Source organism: Pseudonaja textilis, chromosome Z (genome assembly GCF_049901715.1).
Source record: "Pseudonaja textilis isolate UNSWEBS1 chromosome Z, rPseTex1.2, whole genome shotgun sequence".
NCBI lineage: Eukaryota > Metazoa > Chordata > Lepidosauria > Squamata > Elapidae > Pseudonaja > Pseudonaja textilis.
Window position 1 is genome coordinate 38,414,718 of NC_142008.1, and position 19,735 is coordinate 38,434,452.

Consider the following 19,735-nt stretch of genomic DNA (forward strand, 5'->3'; position numbering starts at 1 on the left):
AATAAGTTTCAGATGTCAGCATATACTATTCTTATCAAAGGGTTGTCATAACAATGTTTCCAACAAATATAAAAAACACAAAGCTTATGCGTTTTACTAAACATTACTAGTTAAAAATTCAGAAATCTAATTGTACTTTTTCTATCACTAGAGTCTATAGTGATAGAAAAAGTACAATTAGATTTCTGAATTTGTAGTATAGACTAACAACTCTCACAATGTTATTCCATTGCATAATTTTCTAGACTAAAACATGGATACTAAATATCATGCGTAAATTAATATGCTACTCCCTGCTTAAGCAGACATTAAAATGTTAAATTTGTAGATACCGATTTATCCGGCTACAGTCCTGAGTGTGATTCTAAAACGACAAGAAACCATTTGAAAAAAGTAGGGTTGGCCTGTGAAGCGGTTAACTTTGAGACCTCCCAACTGAAGATGGCTCCGCCATGTGACGGTTCCGACAACCAGAGGTCCTCAGCGGACTGTAAGAGAAAATGGCGCCGACGAACACCGAGGGAGGGGAGGAGACTCGTTCCCAGGAGAACGAGTACTTTATTCTCTTCTGCGCATGCGCACAGCCCTTCCTTTGTAGTACTGTATTAAAGAGGTATCAAAGTTGCGCTTTCGCCCTAGATGCGTTCATTTAGAACTTCCAAGTCCCTTGTCCTGCCGTCATCGTTTGTAGAACAAAATATTACTCCATCTCTCTATCGAATTTAAAAAAACGAATTCGCCATAATTGTTCCCTCCTTTTCTCAACGGCCGTCGGCCCTTCCAGAACCTTCCTCTCCATTAACGTCTTCCTTGTAAGACACCAAGTCCCGCCAATTGCGCCACCAAGTGTTCCAACGAACAAGTTATGCGTCATCTCTAGATCCTACGCTAATGGCGTATTGTGCCGCATTTAGTACCCTAACAGGCTCCAACGCGCCATCCAAATAGCCGTTTCCGTAACAACCCTACGAACTTTATTTCCACATTGTATCAGCTACACGTTTCGCGTAATGCCGTTTCAGAATACGATTCCATCACTAATGGCGGCCTTAACTCCTGCGTATTTAAATATTCACAGAACCCTATTTTAGGGCTATAACCACGTGAAACCTTGTCGTGTATATAATTTTGAATAAATGCATATTCGTCAGACCGATAGTATGCATGGAAACAATAGTGTTATGAAGCAGATACAAATTACTTCAGTGTATTGTTTGCGTATATTTATATACAATAAAAACATGTAGTATAATTAAATATATCAAAAATGCATTAATAAAAATTGCCTCGTCATCAAGAATTCGCAACCGGATGCAATCGGCTGCTTTCGAGCACAGCCGAAAAATCAGTGAAAATAAATTATTATTCATCATCTGGACCCTTTTCAATAATTTCCCGAAAACCCAAAAGCAACGAAAGCATATCGCCAATTTTTCCCCGTAAATTGCCTCAGACGATTGGAGAACAATAATCGCGCCAAAATGTTAAGGATAATGAAGACTCCATCTTTCCCTTTAACCTTTTTTGCTAATCGACGGTAAACGTATAAATGAATTTTTTTTAACATCTAAATATACTAGAGAAAAAAGCCGCCCGTCCATTGTTTCCGTGTTTTGCATTTTATTGTATCTGGCGGCCAGATAAGCGCCTGAGGGAAACATTAAAGCAAGCGTGCAACAGGCCGCCATTAAACACTCATGGCTTCGCCTGCCTCCCTCCACAATCTTCCGCGCCGCTTTTAAAAGCGTTGAGAATCGAATATAGCCCCCCTCCTCCTTCGCCCCTCGCCCGCCATTTTCTCTTCCTCCTGGCTTTGGAAGACTTACCCGCCCACTGCCCGCGAAAGAACCCGTTAAGGGCACAATGAATGTTGGGGAAGTCGGCCATTACTAAACCACGCCGTCCGTTACCTCACTCACCCAATCGCTCTCCCGATCTCCACGAGGCATTTCGGCCGGCAATTAATAAAAGGAAGTAAAGGAGTACGCAAACGTTTTTCGTCTCTGGCCGTTGCAGCTGCTGAAGCGACCCTACCGGCTCGCCTCTGTCCGACGACCTACTCGGTTGGGCGCGGCGTACGCAACGGCGGCGGCAAGAAGAGTGCGCCGATCGGCCAACGACTCTGCTGGCGACGCAACGAAGGGCGGGAACGAAAGAGGGTGGCGTTTGCTGCGCCGCCCCGCCCTCTGACCAGGTTGCCGCAGCACTAGCAGCCGCTCCGGGCGGGGCTGCCTCTGCCGCCCTCCCACCCCCTTCTCCCCGCCCCCTCTTATGTCGCTGCTGCCTCAGAGCGCGCCAGGAGCCAGGAGACTACAGGGGACCGGAGACGTTGGGCACCATTGAAGTCCGTATCTTTTCCTCCCTCCTTTTCCCCCTCTTCAAGTCTTTCCTAATTCGGTGATAAATAGTAACGTAGCAGAGAACTGGTGGGGGATCTCTGTATTTGCATGTTTGTGTGTGTGTGTGTCTGTGTCGTGCCGAGCTTACAGTTTATGTAACTCCTGAGAAATGCCCAGGCGTGGCCTCGTTTTGCTCTCCTCCATTTTCTCTCTCGCGGCTCCCTCTCCCGGGCGCATTGACAAGCTTGAAAAGAGGCGCGGGGTTTCCCAGTGCGGCCCTTTCGACTTCTTGACGGGCCTTCCCCCTGCTCGACGGTTTCCTACTAGCGGGGACGGAGCGGTCGAGCTCCGAGACTGGCAACCCGCGCGGTATTTTATTTTATTTTATTTTTTACCGCTGAAGTGCAAACACCTCTGAAACCAACAAGGCACCATCATCACACGAGCGAGCGCAGAGCTTTTCCCTCCCCCACGTTTTCCTGCGTGTCAGCCAGGTCCAGGCCGCGGGCAAAGCAGGACTTGGAGGCGTGGACTTAAAATTTTCAAAAAGGATTAACCGCCGAGGCTTTTAGCATTTCAAAAGGCTGCGGTGGTGGGGCGACGCATGAGGCGTTTTCGCAGCTTATCGAAGTGGGGTAATGCCAGGGAGTCGCCCTGAAGGATCCAAGGTGGTTTGGTGTTTTCCACCTCTTCTGGACCCAACATCCTGGCTTGTGGGATTCTCATCCGGGATCATTTCCTTCCCACCGGTCTTAGCTTGCGTGCCTCGTGCTTAAGGGCGCCCTTTACAGTTTTCCTTTACGGCAGGCGTCTCTTAATCAGGCGTCCATTTATTCTAAAGAGAAAAACACGGTGGCAGAATCTCAGTGACCTAAAACGACCGTGCAATAATAGCCTCTGGGAGACACCAGGCTTTGCGTCTTGGGTTTTTTTCCCCACTTTGCTGAATCTCAATGTTCTTTATAGGTTTGCAAAAAAAAAATCACTCCGAATTTTAAATTATAAAGAAGTTAGAGGTGCTGCGGACGTCCAATGGCTTATATATTAAGTTAAAATTGTATTATGATTACCATATTTATGATGCACCATTCTATATTATGGAGCTATAAAATCCTTTCAATGATTATTATTCAATATTTAAATAAAATCAGCGTTCTACAATGTTGCATCTTACCCTTGAAAATATATTTTAGTGTAGCACATTGTCTTACAGTTTTGAAAATAAGGTTTTCCTATAAACTTGTATTCAGTAGTAGATTAGCATATATGATATATACAAGGTCGTGAAAAGCCAAGGTAGGTCTTAGCAAACTCCAAATAATGACTAGGATAATGGAAACACAACTTCAGCCTTTGTTAATTGTGTATTTAAGTAACTAGTCTGAATAGAAAAAGAATTATATTTATATTGAGATGTCTTCCTTTACATAATACAATATTCCTTTTGTCGTACATTTTTCTAGTAAAAGTTCAGCAAGTCTTCAATAAAAATGGCTACCAATAAATCAACATTGGTAAGTTCTTGACCACCTAAAATATGTAAGGATTTTACCATCATATTTCTTCAGATTTATTTTTGGCATCTCTATGCAAAAAAAATACATCCACATGTCTCCTCCACAGCATAACTAAAAATAAAGCATGAGAAAGTGTATAATCCAGGTTTATTAGGGAATAGTTTCAGTAGTGTGATTGTATATCTAATTTGCTTTTCTTATATTGAAAAGCAAAAATTGTGTAAATCCCAGGTGAAATCTCAATTCAAGTTCTGTTGATAACTTAGTGGAATGTCCATGCAGTTTTCTTTCCAAGAGGACAGAAGTGGTTTTCCCCTTTTCTCTTGGATATTTTTTGACCTCCCAATTTAGCCAACAGCTCAAGAGGCTTCCCATTCAAGTATTAAGGGCTGATTCCGCTTAGTTTCTAAGCCGAAATAAGATCAGCCAAGCATGATTACCTGCTGAGTTGTGTAAGTTATTATAAAGGCTATAAATGATATATTAGAACAGTGAGCATCACTAATGGCGAGAATCAATGGGCAAGGTCTATTAGCTGATAAAGGAGAATATATGTAGCTCAGGATTGAAATGAGGGGTCTTTGGTGCACTTTGACTTGGGTGTTCTCTTGCAGACATTTCATTACCTAAATTAAGTAACATCACTACTAGTGAAGGAGTAAGGTTTGCTCTCAGTTTAAATTCTAGTACTTTGGTTGGGCTGTTTACTGTTGGCTTCTTTGGCAGTTCCTTGATTGGGATACTGTTTATTTGATTGTTTTTCTGGTGTTAACCTTGAAGTTAATATTCCTGATTAACTGATTGCCAGTGGGGACGTGTTTTCCTTTGTTCCCTTTTTGGTTGTCTGGTTGTCTCTTTTGCATAGAAATTCCCTAGCATTTTTGAACTTGGCTTGGTTTAGGATGGTCACAGTTAAAACTGTTCCTTTGATCAAAAAGTGCCTGACACTTAAACCAATACAGCAGAAGGAACATAAGCCTAAAAAATAATAATATTGCCATACATCAAGAATATCTCAGAAACCACTGACTACTACAACTCCGTGGATCAGTGTAGCACACAAGCCAACTCAAGCCCTTCAAACATCCCAACTAAACTAAAAGACACAGCAGCCCCAGAATAAAAAAACAAGAATCAACTACAACAGAGTGTAATGGCTGCAATAGCCATTACATAGGAGAAACAGGCAGAAAACTGGCAGAATGCATCCATGAACATCAACTAACAGACAGAAGACATAATTAAAACCCCTTAATTTCACAATATATGGATAGACTTAACCATAGGTTCAACTTGGAAATTGACCATTCTAGACCAAGCAAAGTCCAAAAACATTAGGAAATTTCTAGAAGCCTGGCGCTCTGACAAATTAGCCATCAATAAGCACATAAGCAGTATCTATATTATGCAAAAGAGCCAATCAACAAACCAAAAAGGGAACAAAAAGACCAAAACATCTTCCCACCAGCAATCAGCACGCAGATGAGCATGGATTAACTCCCAAGATTAACAACAGACAATAAATCAAGTAAATTATACTCTAATCAAGGAACTGCCAAACCAGCCAACAGTAAATAGCCCAACTAGAGAGTGTCTAAGACCCACCCCCTCACCAACATAGACAGGATTGCTCTCTTTGGTTGCGCTCTTTACTTTTGGCTGGTTTGGCATTCTGGCAAGCTGTCTATGTCCATTAGCCTGTCCACTAAACCGAACAAACTGTACTACTTACTGTCACTAATGATATTACCTAGTCTGGGTAATGAAATGTCTGCAAGAAAAAAACCGAGCAAGGACCCAACTATTAGCTGATTCTTAGAATTTGTTCCAGTATGAATTTCCTTTTATTTGAAGGGCTTTAATTCCACAAGAATATAAATGGGACTGCAGTTAATTCTTCATGAATTATTGTGGTTTATTGGGTGGGAGAGTTTGAAATAGGAAGATAAAGCGAGGTCCATTGTAGTCATTCCTTGACAAGCAAGTCTAGTCATTTCAAAATCTATTTCAGAATACGTCCTAACAGCAAATAGCCTGGTCAGCTTCAGCACTGCCTGATTAGCACAATTAGCACGATTGGATTGGCCTCCTGAAGATCAGCTGTTTCAGGCTGTAGGGATCCCATTGCCAATTGCCACCTCCGTGCCCACCATTTTCAGCCCCATCAGAGGCCAATCCTACCGACAATCAGCTGCTTGTGCTAATCAGGGTGTGCTGAAGCTGACCAGGCTGCTGCAAGGAGAAAAATTACTGGGAGGCAGAGGCTGAAGGGTGAGGGCTGGTGGGTAGGCGGGGCTTCGGCAACATTCACTGTATACGATGCACAGACATTTCTTTCCAACCTTATACAACGAAAAATATGGTATTTTCCACAAAACTTATGATGTACACCTCACGTTTTGTATGTACTTAGAAAATAGGATTATTTTATTAGTAATCCTGTATATTTTATTTTTTGGTATATCAACTAAATGAAAATAGGATTGTATTTTGGAATGAAGAATAGAAACTGCCTATTCTTTTGTATATTATCCTAGTCTAGAAAAGAGAGCACTAATGTTGCCTCTAAATCTTTGCCAAGAGTGCAAATACTGAAAGTCAGTTTGACACAAGTTTAATTCGATAGATTTGAATAAATATAGAATTAAAATTGCATAACTATACATAAAAATGAATTCTAAAATATGGCTGGCAATAACTGGTTTTGGAGTGGGAATATAGTTATGTAGAGAGAGGGGGAATGGGAAAATATAGTAAAATGCCATTTGTATGTTTTAACTTTTGAATTTTTTTGTGGTATACCCAAGATTTTAAGTAACTTTGATAAAAAATATATTCCAATTTTTTCAAAATTGTAATGCCATCCCATCAAAGCAACAATCACCTTTTTTTCATTTATATTTATTTAGAAATGTTGATCACTCATACATATTTTGTTAGTATTAGTGAGTGAAGTATTTAGTATTAGCCTTTATTAAAGTTGCTCAGAATCTAAAGACGCTATCATTGATTTCAAAACATTTTGATAATCTTCATTTTCAAAAGATGTCATAAGAAAACAGCTCTAGAGAAAAGATTACGGCTCTATATTGAAATTAATGAAACTTGAAATTGGGGGACCTTTGCATTGTTTCTCGTAATCTGGTTTTTCTCATATATTTGTGAGGTGTAGTATGGTCCCTATACTGTCACTGTATTATCTGTTTTGAACTATCCATTATGGTTTGAATCCAAAGTTGTGTCCAGGCTCTGATTTGTTTCTAATAGAACTTCAACTACTTCTAACATTACAATAATAAACTGATTTTAGACAAATTACAGACAATAACATCTTGCTGAATTGTGTTTATTGAAGTTGGAATGCTTGAGGATGATGTGGATGTAATAATTTGATATCTAATAATAATTGACTGCTAAAAGCTTTTCTATGGAATTTAATTTACAAAAGGTGTTTGTGTCAGTCAAGAGGTTTCAATCAAATTCTGTTAAGAATTGCTCTTGAATATATATCCAATGTCTAATGAAAGTTAAAATGATGCATGTATGTAATTATAAGATAAATGTTTCATACCTAGCAATTGAAAGCTTCAAAATTACTTTTAACTGCTGATGATTGCTATTAGCACGGCAATCTATGGATGCTACCTCTAGGAACTTCTCTTTCTAGTATTAACCCCAAATTTGTTTGGTTTGCCTTCTGTTTAACAAGTTTTTTTTAAACAAGCCATAAAAATGGAACGGCTAACAGCAATTCTGAATAAAATATTTAGGATGCTGGAATAAGAAATAGATAAGAAATGTACAAACCTCAAAAGCTCTTGTTTAAAATAAATCTAGGTCGTACTGAAAAGAGTATGGAAGTTTTTGCTTGGTTGAGATAAAGGTACAGCAGGGGTATTAAATATATGTGTGCAAATAATTTTGTTTTATAGCATAAAATGGGAAAGAAACAGAATGGCAAAGGTAAAAAAGTTGAAGAAGCAGAACCTGAAGAATTTGTTGTGGAAAAAGTCTTGGACCGACGTGTAGTTAACGGCAAAGTGGAATACTTCTTAAAATGGAAGGGATTTACTGAGTAAGGAACTTCATACATTTTTTTCTAAAATATTTTCAATGTAAGTGTTAAATTGAAGAATTCTACAAAGATACGGTGTGAAAAGATTGCTACCACCAATTTCAAGAAAAGTCAAGTTCATATACTGTACTCGGAACTTCTGGATGTATGGAAAATAGTCAGGATATTTTAATATAAAATTGGCTTCCCTGCTTAATATTGGTAGAGTTGTGGTAAATGCTGCATTTTCCACTAGATTGTGCTTTGGTTATATAGCCTATGAATAATCTGTCTGCTGCAAGTATTCAGTGTACAATGCAATCCTAAACATGTTTGCTAAGAAATCAGCATCGTTTTGTTCAAAGGATTTATTCTCGAGTGTGTACTGTTAAAGCTTTAATATTTCTTCCAGGAATACTCTTCAACTGTAGGGAAGAAAGCAGGCAATATATTAGGCATGTTAATATTCAGACTATCAGTATTGACCCATTCTGTTTTGGAAATTTAAAAATGACTTCATGCTATCAAAATATAATGCTCATTTATGGCATATAAAATTACTCAAATCAGCAGAAAAATGTTTAAAAGTTAATAGTAAGAATTGACTAACTTTTTCCTTCTGTTGATTGTAAATGCTTTACAGTATTGGGTTACAATATACTGCAGCAATTTCAGGAAAAGAAAACAAGTGGTAAATACTCTAGAATTCATTTTCCTGTTTACTAATTTTTAAAAATTCTCTTGGATTGTTATTTGATTGTATTCTATAGGCCACATGTCATATGTTGCATTGTTCAGATTGTAGATGAGTCGAGCAACATTTTAGTAACCAGATGGCCTCAATTTATATTTTTGAATGAATTGAAGGAATATTGTTAAAGCTATATTATTATTTTTCTGGATTTCTAGGTAAAAGATGTTTTTCACTTTTTTCCAGAAAATGGTATATGTGTGTCAGAATCTGGAAGATTGCCTTTATCAAGTTTTAGCAATAATAGTTGACTGCAAAATCGCTGGCTGGGAATTGCATGTGACATTCTATAACATAGTTAATACATTTTGACTGAAATAATTATCCAGTATAGTTTCAACTTGGTTTAGCTATTATAGGAACCAGTCTACAGAAATGGGTTTTGAAAGCAGAGTCTTGACAACTGAATTGTTTTAGGAATTAAGCAGATAATCTGGATTTCATGTGTAACTATGACTTGTAGACCTTCAGATTTTTACTTTTTATTCTTACCAAATTGTTTTTTTAGTGCTGATAACACATGGGAGCCTGAAGAAAATTTGGATTGTCCAGAGTTAATAGAAGCTTTTCTGAATTCTCAGAAAGCTGGTAAAGAAAAAACAGAAGGTACCAAAAGGAAATCCCTTTCAGATAGTGAATCTGAGGACAGCAAATCAAAGAAAAAGAGGGATTCTGTAAGTTAATGAAAACATTAAACAGACATTCAGATCTGAATAGAGAAAAGGCAAGGGAGGACCATGTACACCAGGAATAGTTATATCTTAACTCCTTGTTAAAGGCTCAATTTTCATGGATCATTCTTAACAGTTATATGTCACAGGCATAATGCACTTCTACTTTACAAATTTAATCCTCTTTTACATACACATATGCCAGATCCCTCTCCGTGTTCCCAGTTTTTTCTTCAGCAATCCTGTCTCTGAAGATACTTTATTACCATTAACTTACTGTCGTTTCATTCCTGGAAAATTTCTTGGGAAAGGATTTGAAACTAGGATACCTCAGTCCTAGAATGATAGTGGGAATGGTAATATTGAACTTCTCTAAAAGATGAAAATAATAAAAAGCTGGTCAACAGGATGCTTAAAACTTGGGGCAGGATCTGCAGCAAATTGCAAGTCATTTTTGAGAAATGTATGTGGTCCATAGGCTAGCTCTATTTTATACTGTTCTGAATGTATTGATAGATCATGTGCTGATTTTTTTCCCCCATAAATCAGAAAATAATGGAAGGATTTACAATTCTCTCTTTACTTCAACAGGTTGATAAACCCAGGGGATTTGCACGAGGTCTTGATCCTGAGCGAATAATTGGAGCCACAGATAGCAGTGGAGAACTTATGTTCCTTATGAAATGGTGAGCAGTACACTAGAATGTTTGGTTTACAATGTGGCTTTGATTAAACTTAAGAAATATTATTTTTTTCTGTTACTACAAACTAGCCAATAACATTTAAGGGATACTTTTAGGTTGGTTTTTCTTTTTTAGTGTTTAGTAAATTACACCATACTACTTAAGAAATCAGAAAACGTATTATAACTTTATCATAGGTAAACAATCTGACTTGTAATATTACTATATATGTCCATAGATATTAAAATTATTTTGTTCTTATGTAAGGCATACAAGAACCTGGATGTACACAACAAAAGCCTAATTTCTTTCTACTTTGGGGGAGCACATTACATCCCTGTGTAGTGATTAATTCTCATTAAATCTTTAAAAATTGGTAACCACTCATAAATTACCATTTTACTCCTATTGATTTAGAATCTAGTCAAAGTTAGCTATCAGCCATACCTCAGCCATCACAGACTAACAGATTTTGAATGATTAGAGTAGGAGTTCTTAAAACTTTTGTAATTGTCTTATTTATATAAATAATATCAGAGCTGATATTTCATCAAAGCAGATGCTTTGAAATATATAAAAATTGAAATCATTGAGGCAACATCTTTTTTAGACTATAGCATTGATATAAAAAGACATGACTGTTTTTAATTATTTAAATACTTATTTCATAGGAGCTGTTGTACATTTCAAAGCATCTCTTATACATTCAAATCTGCTTCCCTGAAATTTGAAATAGAAATGCACAGATTTAAACTGCAGTATTCGCAAAATGTTAGTACTTGTGATTAGCACTCCAGAGAAACAAGTGGTGTTTTTAATTTCATGCAATCGAGCCATGATTAGAGGGAGTTCTAACTAAAAAAATGAAAAGCTGTTCCACATAGTATCACTGACTTATAATACATGATTTATATGTAATTTATACATATGCTTAGTTAAAGTAATAAGATCACCAAAGCTTAGGGATAATAGTGGATTATAAATGTCATAAATGCTGCTAATGATAAGGCTAAAGGGGAAGGATTATTGTATATCACCCAATCGTTTTTTGTGAGATGGGCAGCTGTACAAATTTATTAAATAAATAAATTGTAAAGACTAATAGTAGGACAGAAATAGGGCTATGTGACTCAAGGGTGTCTTCAATGGACATTAGAAATAGTTTTAAATATATTAATTGGACATTCTTTCTTAAAACAGGAAAGACTCAGATGAAGCTGACCTGGTATTAGCTAAGGAAGCTAATGTGAAATGTCCTCAGATTGTAATTGCTTTTTATGAAGAACGATTAACTTGGCATTCTTGCCCAGAGGATGAAGCACAATAATTGTTTGGATTTTATTTTTTCCTTCCCCCTTTTTCTTAATATATGTATGATATTTGACTTAATACATGTGGAAAACTTAAATCCTATTGAGATAAGTTTGGTTACTTTAATATGTTTTGCATAAGGAAGAAAGCAAAAGTGCTATTCACTTTGTCTATTACAAGAAAACATTTGATACTGCCTTCTGCATATTACATCAAATGTTTTATAAAATTTGGTAGTTAATAGTGATCCTTAATGGCAACTTATTCAGATTTACAAGTGTTTTGTAGCTCTATACAAAAAAATGTGCATGCATTTTTCCCGTCATATAGTCTGTAAAACCATTTTATTTAGTATTTGTGGCAAATTGGTTCAAAGGGGACCAAGTGAAAATTTTGTTTTTGATTTGAAAGTGCATATTGTATTTTATTGTATATACTGCTGAACAGCTATCAATAAAATAGTTTCATATTCTTGTGCTTTCTTTACCAAACTACAGGAAGTTAAGAGGTTTTGAAAGCTATTTTGGTTTGGAAAATACCCAGTAAAGGATAGAGACAGTTTTGCTTTTTTGCAAAACAAAAAACACCATTTTTATAGGCAGTTAACATGAAATTTATAGTTTTCTCCCATAGATGTTTATAAGTTGTTTACCAGAATTAGCAAAATAATAAAATGAACATAAAACACTTACATGGTGCATTGACTAATTAATTTTTTTATGACTAGTATGCAGACTTGGTTATCACATTTATAGTACCCAAAATATGTGGTTGAGTAATCAAATCCTGAATTAATCCCTTAAACTGTATATCAGATGCTTTATAACAGTGGTGTCAAAACTTGCAGGCTGGATGCGTCACACGGTGGTCATGCCAATCCCCGGTTTAGCAAAGGAGGGGGGAAGTTGCCACTTCATGTGATGACGTGTCATCGTGTTTTGACACCTCTGCTTTACAAGTTAATAATTTATTGATATCTTAATCTTGACTTCTTTAGGAGCCATTAGCCCTAATCCCAATATACATTCCAAATAAAATTACTGATTGCCTGATAAATTTATGTAAATAGCAAACTTGAGGCATGGAACTGCAAAAAAGAGGACTCTCACATGGTCAATTGTTAAATTTACAATTTGATCCTCCAAATAGGGTTACTAAACGTGTGATTAATTTTTAAATACAGCTGCATGCAAATAGCATTTATTTGATTATATTCTGTTTGGGTGAGCAGTAAAGAATCTTGTCATGTAAGATGTAATTGTCAGATTATTTGGTTTCTAATATAGTTCAGTGATTCCATGCACATGCTGGATTAATAGAATGGATTATTGTTCACCATAATAAGTTTTGATTTAAAATCAACGGAATAATTACAATTCATCTCATTTCTGAGAATTACTGTAAAATATGATACCACAGTGAAAAAGACAGGAGCTCTAAACATGAAGTCAGTTGATTGCCTTTCAATAAACCTATTTCCTGATACCTGTTGAGGTTCCCTTCAATTTTTTTCGTGTTTTGCTGATTTCTATTTTGTTTAGTATTTGTGTTTCTGCTTATATTTTTGTCAAAAGTTTATTAAATTTTTATTTATATAGTGGCCTCCATAACTCTTCTATATCCATATTCAATTTATCAAAACAGTACTGTAAAGGACATTAAAAATACAAGTCAAAATAGTCAAGAAAATAGTAATAGAATACTTATCCACTCTGGACGAATTAAAATCAACAGGTCTAGATGGATTACATCCCAGGGTTCTGAAGGAGCTGGCAGACGTGATCTCAGAACCACTGAACACAATCTTTCAAAGATCCTGGAGCACCAGGAAATACCAGAGAGAAGAGCTGACATCGTTTCAATCTTCAAAAAAGAGAAAAAGACCGAAACCATAGACCAATCAGCCTGACATCAATGCCTGGGAAGATCCTGGAAAAGATAAGCAATGAATCTGAACACCTAAAGGCAAGCAAAGTTATAATCGGAAACCAACATGGGTTTGTCAAAAACAGATCATGCCAGACAAATCTTTTTGCAGTTTTTGACAAAGTGACTAAATTAGTGGACTAGCAAAATGATGTGGACATAATTTACTTGGACTTTAGTAAGGTATTTGTTACAGTAGACCTCAACCTACTACTTGGTGAAATAGAAAAATGTAGGTTAAACAGCATCACCAACAGATGGATTCATACTGGCTGATCAACCACTCAATATGTAGTTCTTAATGAAACTATCTACATGAACGGAAGAGGGGTATCTCAAGGTTCTTAGTCTTCAACATCTTCATAGATTATTAGATAGGTTAGAAGGGGAATTAAACAAATTTGCAGATGACACCCAACTTGTAAGAATAGCCAACACTCCAGAAGATAAAGTAATAGCTACTACTTTATAAGAAATTTAAAGCTATTACTTTACAAGATAGAAAAAGATCTTGATAGACTTGAACACTGGGATGTATCAAAAAATGAAATTCAATAGAAAAGTAAGGCTTTATACTTACTTAAAAAGTAAAGGTATAGAATAAGTGGTAGCTGACTGAAGAGCAGTAACATATCTAGAATCTTTGTCTCTAAGTGGAGCAACACTTAAATATGAGCCAGCTGTGCGCTGCAGCCACCAAAAAGGCCAATAGTCTTAGGCTGCATCAATAGAGGGATAGACTCAAGATCATGAAGTACTGCTTTATAATGCCTTGCTAAGATCACAGTTGGAATATTGCATACGGTTGCCATGATACCAAAAAAATTTTTTTAAAAAGACTACAGAAATAGCAACAAATTAGGAATGGAAGCTAAAATCGACAGTTATGTGAATGGGGCTTCTCTAGTTTAAAAAAGGACTAGGAATAACAATTGATCTTCCAATATTTAAGGGGCTGCCACAAAGAAAATAGGATCAACCAACTCTCCAAAGCAACTGAAGGAAGGGCAAGAAGCAAAGAATGGCAACTAATTAAGGGGAAATCCAACTTAGAAATATGAAAAAAAAATTCCTGACATTTAGAACAATTAGTGGAATTTCAGAAGTTGTGTATGGCAGATTTTTGGGAAGAGATTAGACAACTTTGTCCGAAATGGCATGGGATCTCCAGCTTGAGTAGTGAGTTGAAGTAGAAGACCTCCAGGGTCCCTATCAATTCTTATTCTGTTTTTCTATGGTAGCTTTAAAAAAGGAACATGGAGGAGACACACACACACACACATACATTACTCAATGCTATTGCTCAATGGTGTTACAGGAAGAGATATATAAAATCTCTCTGAAATGATGTATGTGTATACACACACACACACACACCATTCTAAAGAGATTCTGTATATCTCTTCCTGCAACACTTGAACAACATGTCCTGGACAGCTACTAAAGCTAATGCATGGTGTACAGTATACTCACTTAAAATGGAATGGCACAAAAGGCAATATGTGAAAAGAGTATGGATGTATGGAATTTAGGATGAGAAATACATTGTATTATCTCATGTTTATAATTTCTTCACCTTAGTACAGGCAGGTCATGATTAGTGTGAATTTTAATAAAGCAATGTTCAATTTACTATGAATTGTTCATTGATACCAGGTTGTATTCAAAGTGAACAAAAATTCAGGTTCAATGTGACTTTAGCGGGTTGGCAACCAAGATTAGCATATGTAAAGTTTTCATTGGGATTTTACATGCTAATTTTTCTGTATGCAAAATAGAAAAGGATTCCATCAGAAGAAAGTTTAAAAAGAGGCTCTTTACATTAGAAAACAACAAAAGATATTAAAGATCCATGGTATAGTTTTTTGGTTTTTATTTTACTTTATAACTACTTTGTGACTTTGTTAACAAATTTAAAAGTATATTCTTATTATCCTTTACTTAAATATTCCATATACATACAAAAAGTTATGTTTAAAAGTTTTTATTGTCCATTTCCCTCACTGAGAATTAATCGTTATATCACTGAATAATGCAAATAGGAATAATGCAACCATTTTGTGAGATTCATTAATCATACTAATTAAGATCCAACTATATTTCTCTAACTTGTACTTTTTGCATAAAATGTATATTAAAAAATGAGTAGCTTGATGGATATGTATAAATGCATAATAGCTACCTCACTTTAAATCCTCAATTGAGGTCATTTACATGCAAGTTAAAGAGTATGCTCCCAAAGCATAGGAAAAAACTCCCTCATCTCAGCAGTGTGAGAATTTCCAACGTAGTCCAATTTTTCTTAATAAATCTCAATCGATGGCAGCAATTGTGCTTTTGGCTATATTGATGTGATATTTTGTCAAAGGCCTATCAACAATTCAAATGCTCAGTATCTATTGTATTATGCCACCCACTTTAACATGTTTGTTAACACAAGTTAAATGAGGATGCAATGGCTCAGCAGACATTGAGCTTGTCAGCTGGTAGGCAGCCCGAGTTGGAGACCTAGGACATACTTTTTAAACTATTAAAATTAAATTTTAATTTGGTTGCTTGGGGTATAATTAAACACAATGGGATTGAAGAATGTTGACTTAGATCAGGGGTGTCAGACTCACATCACGTTGGTGTCACGTGATGTATCGGGACTTTTCCCCCTTTGCTAAAATGTGTGGGTGTGGCCAGCACGTGATGCATCCAACCTGCAGGCCAGGAATTTAACATCCCTGACTTAGATGCTTCTTTGTTTTGGAAACATGCTTTTTGTTTTGTTTGGTCATATTGGACTCACATGCTTGGGGTCACCCCTCAGCAAAAATACAGGATATGATCATAAATCACACATATGATTTCAAAATTTTATTTTATTTAAAATTTTTCAAAATTTTATTTTATTTAATATATATATATATGCTTAAGTTTTTGCGGGTACTTACATGTATGGTATGCAGCTTTGTTTGGGTATTTTCCCACGCCATTGTAGTTGTGCTTTTAAAGTTGTAGCAACGTTTCGGCAGAATCTCATCTGCCATCATCAGGCTTCTGTATTGTGTTCGTCTATGAGTCAGACTATCATAGCCGTTTCAGTTTTAAATTTGGGGCAGCCTACTGCTGTGCCAGAATGGTTTTTTCTTCATTCTGATTGGTTGGGAGTCTTGGTCTGTGTTTATTGGTCTGGGAGTTTAAAATCTCCACACCACTAGCCAGGCAAACACCTGGGCACAAACAGATCCCCCCGATACCTCCAGCTCAAACATACCCCAACCAGGCACCCAGATGAAACCTAGCTTCCTAACAAATGATAGCCGTCCATTTACTCGGAGCCAAGCTGCACTAAAGGCCTCCAATAAAGGAACACAATGTTGCCAGCCAATCAAGACACAAAAAGATCCACAAAACAGATAGAAGATATTAGAAACACCAATCAAGCAGAACACAGTAAACTCCAAGACCAATAAACACAGACCAAGACTCCCAACCAATCAGGATGAAGAAAAAACCATTCTGGCACAGCAAGCCAAAAGCAGGACATGCAGAGGCAAAAAAATGGGGAGTGCAGAGGTCGAAAACAGGATGCATAGAGGCAGTGTTTGGCAGCAACAGCAGCAATGGGTGGCGATGATCCCTGCAGTCTGGAACGGCGGTATTCCAGGAGCCAGATCCAACCACCAATCAGCTACTCGTGCTAAATCAAGCTGCAATAATGTGCTGAAGCTGACCAGGCTGTTTGCTGCAAGGACAGCTAGCTAGTTGAATACCAATGGATGCTGGGAGGCAGAGGCAGATTTTTTTTCTTGTTTTCCTCTCCAAAAGCTAGGTGCATCTTATGGTCTGGAGCATCTTATAGTGCAAAAAAATACGGTAAATGTTACTTCAGTAATCTTAATATACTTGCTGAAACGAAAAGCAAGAGAATATGACTGTTGTTTCTGTGAGCAGCATTGATGCTTACTCAGAGATGGCAGTCTTCAATGGCATGATAAAAATTATTGTAAGTCTGTATTATTGCAGTTCCGATTCTTCAACATTTGTCATATTGGCTGGGTCGTGTTATATGATAATTGAGCATGGTTACTGTATAAAGATAACCAGTGTTATTAATTTATGCTGCTGGCATATTAAATTAATTCAGTAATCCATGATTCAGGTAACCATGATTAATTCAGTTGGAAATTCATTATGCTTTCTAACTGTTCTAGAGAATTGTTATAATTGTCTTTCTATTTTTTTTCTAAAGATGCTGTTGGCTTGTGACGATTAACTGAGTTGCTTCAAAAAGTGATTCGAGTTATGAAGAATTACTTTTTAATCTGATGCTTTAGCTGTGGACTAAACATTTGAGGATTTCTTCTTTGATTTATTTTATACATTTCTATTCTGCTTTATCAAATAAGTTCAAGGTTCATAAACTGTTCTCTCATCCCAGCCCATTTTATTACTAATCCTTAGTCTAACCTTAGCTGTATAATTTGCCATTGTTCTTCCCAAAATAGATTGACATGGTTACACTTCTAAAAAGACATCCAAAACTAAATGCTGAACTACACAGGTTCCTCCACTCCATCTTCAGTTTGCAGGTTTCACTCTATTATAGTGTGTTTGAATATCTGATCATCTCAACTGGTATATGAGATATAAGTTTCAAAGTAAGAAAACATTTTTGTTTTCATAAATTACTTTATTAGTTCATTCTCTTCTGGCAAACAGAAAAACATATGAAATGTCAAGTTGAATTATCTCCCATGAAAAAGACAAGCTGCAAGAAGTAAGTAAAATCTCTGCTGAAAATTGTAGAGAGCTGCTGCAACCAACATAGATAGAAGATATAAACCGAGGAAATGAGCCACTGTAATCTACTGATTTCGATCAGTATAAATTAGCTTTATAGTTGTATACTGCAATAGATGAGATTATTTGGGCAAATATAAAAAAGAGATTAATATGTTTCAGTGTTTGAAATATTGATGTAGAATTCCATATTAAGCACACACATGGATGCTTTCCTTGCTAGTTCCTGAGTCATTGCCTTTTTTATCTTTCAAAAATAATAATATTAAATGTGAAGCTGCCGTGCTGGAAAAATCTTTCTTTCAAAATAAAAGAGATAAGTTAAATGTATGGTGTTTGTAACCCTGTATGTGTGTAGGCTTTAAATGTAACAAAAGAAAGTTGTTAAAAGAGGTTATTCGTGAGAGTGGTTGTGGCTTAAAGGGAATGTGGCAAAAAAAAAATGGCAAAAGTAGAGATCATTCAAAGGAGAAGTTATGTTTAAAGAGATAGTGGAGAATAGTTTCATTAGTTTCCATTCAGTGAAATACTATTTTGTGACTGGCTGCACCAGCATGGCATCCAATTCATGAATATGGTAGTCCTAACACAAATTTCAGTAAGGAAACAAGCATAAAATCTACATTTTAAATTCACCCATCAGGCTACAAAAGTTGTCTAGCCCTACTTTAGAAGGATGTGATATAAAGTATTCATGCTATTTGTAATAAAAGGATACTTTGATATCTTAACAGAACTATTAGAATGAAAAAATATTAGGAAGAGGCAAACTATTAAAGCTTTAGAAGATGATTATAAAAAACTGGAAAAAGAATTGCAGAATATGCCACAGAAAAAAGATATTAAATTCAAAATGGATATAATTAAACATAAGATGGGTCAGGCGGAGAAAGAGGAGTTGGCACAAAAATTAGAAGTGCTAAACAGAACTATTTTGAAGATGCAAATAAACCAGGTAGGTGGCTAGCATACAAATTGAGAAAGGAGAAAGAATCTAGGAGAATAGTACAGTTAATAGATGATAAAGGTCAAATTTGTTATGGTAACAAGGAGAAAAAGATAATTATCCAAGACTTTTATGGACAATTATATAAACAGGAGGATTTTGATGAGGAAAGAATTAAGCTTTATCTACAAAATGCTAACCTACCCAAGATACCTGAAGAGACTGAAAAATGTTAGAAAGTACCATAACAATGATGGAACTAACGGAAGCACTTAGTAGGCAGAATAATGGAAAAGCACCAGGCCCAGATGGGCTCCCAGCAGAATTTTATAAAACATTACAAGAATCGTTGAGCATTCCATTGTTAGAAGTTATGAATGAAGCCATGTTAAATAAGAAAATACCTAAAACATGGTCAGAAGCTTATATCACACTTATTCCAAAAGAAGGGGCTGATCCATCACAAATTAAGAACTATAGACCTATTTCTTTACTGAATGCAGATTACAAAATCTTTGCTTCCATCTTGGCAGAAAGGCTCAAAAGATATCTAAATAACTTTATTCATCCTGACCAGAATGGATTCCTGCCAAGGAGACAAATTAGGGATAATATGAGGGTAATTCTGGACACTTTGGAATATTACGAGGCACACCCTGAAAAACAAATGGCTTTGGTATTTTTAGATGCCCAAAAGCATTTGATAATGTGAATTGGAGATTCATGTTTTTGTTATTGAACAGATG

General features: G+C 36.2%; 2 protein-coding genes across 12 annotated transcripts in view; one reads left to right on the top strand and one right to left on the bottom strand.

Moving 5' to 3' along the window:
• Window positions 1-2,186, bottom strand: part of HNRNPA2B1 (heterogeneous nuclear ribonucleoprotein A2/B1) — a 20,634-nt gene extending 18,448 nt beyond the window's left edge. For all 5 annotated transcript variants that reach the window (XR_015740381.1, XR_015740380.1, XM_087917991.1 and 2 more), the window contains exon 1: window positions 1,920-2,186. Coding sequence is in view for 3 of the 5 variants with exons in the window: in XM_087917991.1 (XP_087774117.1) it covers window positions 1,920-1,949 (30 nt within the window). In the remaining 2 variants the exon portion in view is untranslated. The remainder of the gene's footprint in view (window positions 1-1,919) is intronic.
• A 101-nt stretch (window positions 2,187-2,287) lies between these two features.
• CBX3 (chromobox 3) lies at window positions 2,288-15,577 on the top strand. Of its 7 annotated transcripts, none has more exons than XM_087917994.1 (6): window positions 2,288-2,426; window positions 3,803-3,853; window positions 7,789-7,931; window positions 9,170-9,335; window positions 9,924-10,018; window positions 13,061-15,577. In XM_087917994.1, exons 2-6 carry the CDS (start codon window positions 3,830-3,832, stop codon window positions 13,233-13,235), a joined length of 603 nt encoding a protein of 200 aa, XP_087774120.1. In that variant the 5' UTR covers window positions 2,288-2,426; window positions 3,803-3,829; the 3' UTR covers window positions 13,236-15,577. The 7 variants fall into 7 exon arrangements, with proteins under 7 accessions (XP_087774120.1, XP_087774119.1, XP_026564043.1 ...); XM_087917993.1 differs by having other exon boundaries at window positions 2,288-2,344; XM_026708258.2 differs by lacking the exon at window positions 13,061-15,577 and adding an exon at window positions 11,216-12,811 and having other exon boundaries at window positions 2,288-2,344.
• The last annotated feature ends 4,158 nt before the right edge of the window (window positions 15,578-19,735 follow it).

Bases quoted from the DNA above. Each gene is read 5' to 3' on its own strand.
- CBX3 (XM_087917994.1), top strand. From the start codon at position 3,830: ATGGCTACCAATAAATCAACATTG. The intron at 7,932-9,169 runs GTAAGGAACTTC...TTGTTTTTTTAG, and splicing joins AAATGGAAGGGATTTACTGA to TGCTGATAACACATGGGAGC. The intron at 10,019-13,060 runs GTGAGCAGTACA...TAAAATCAACAG, and splicing joins CTTATGTTCCTTATGAAATG to GTCTAGATGGATTACATCCC.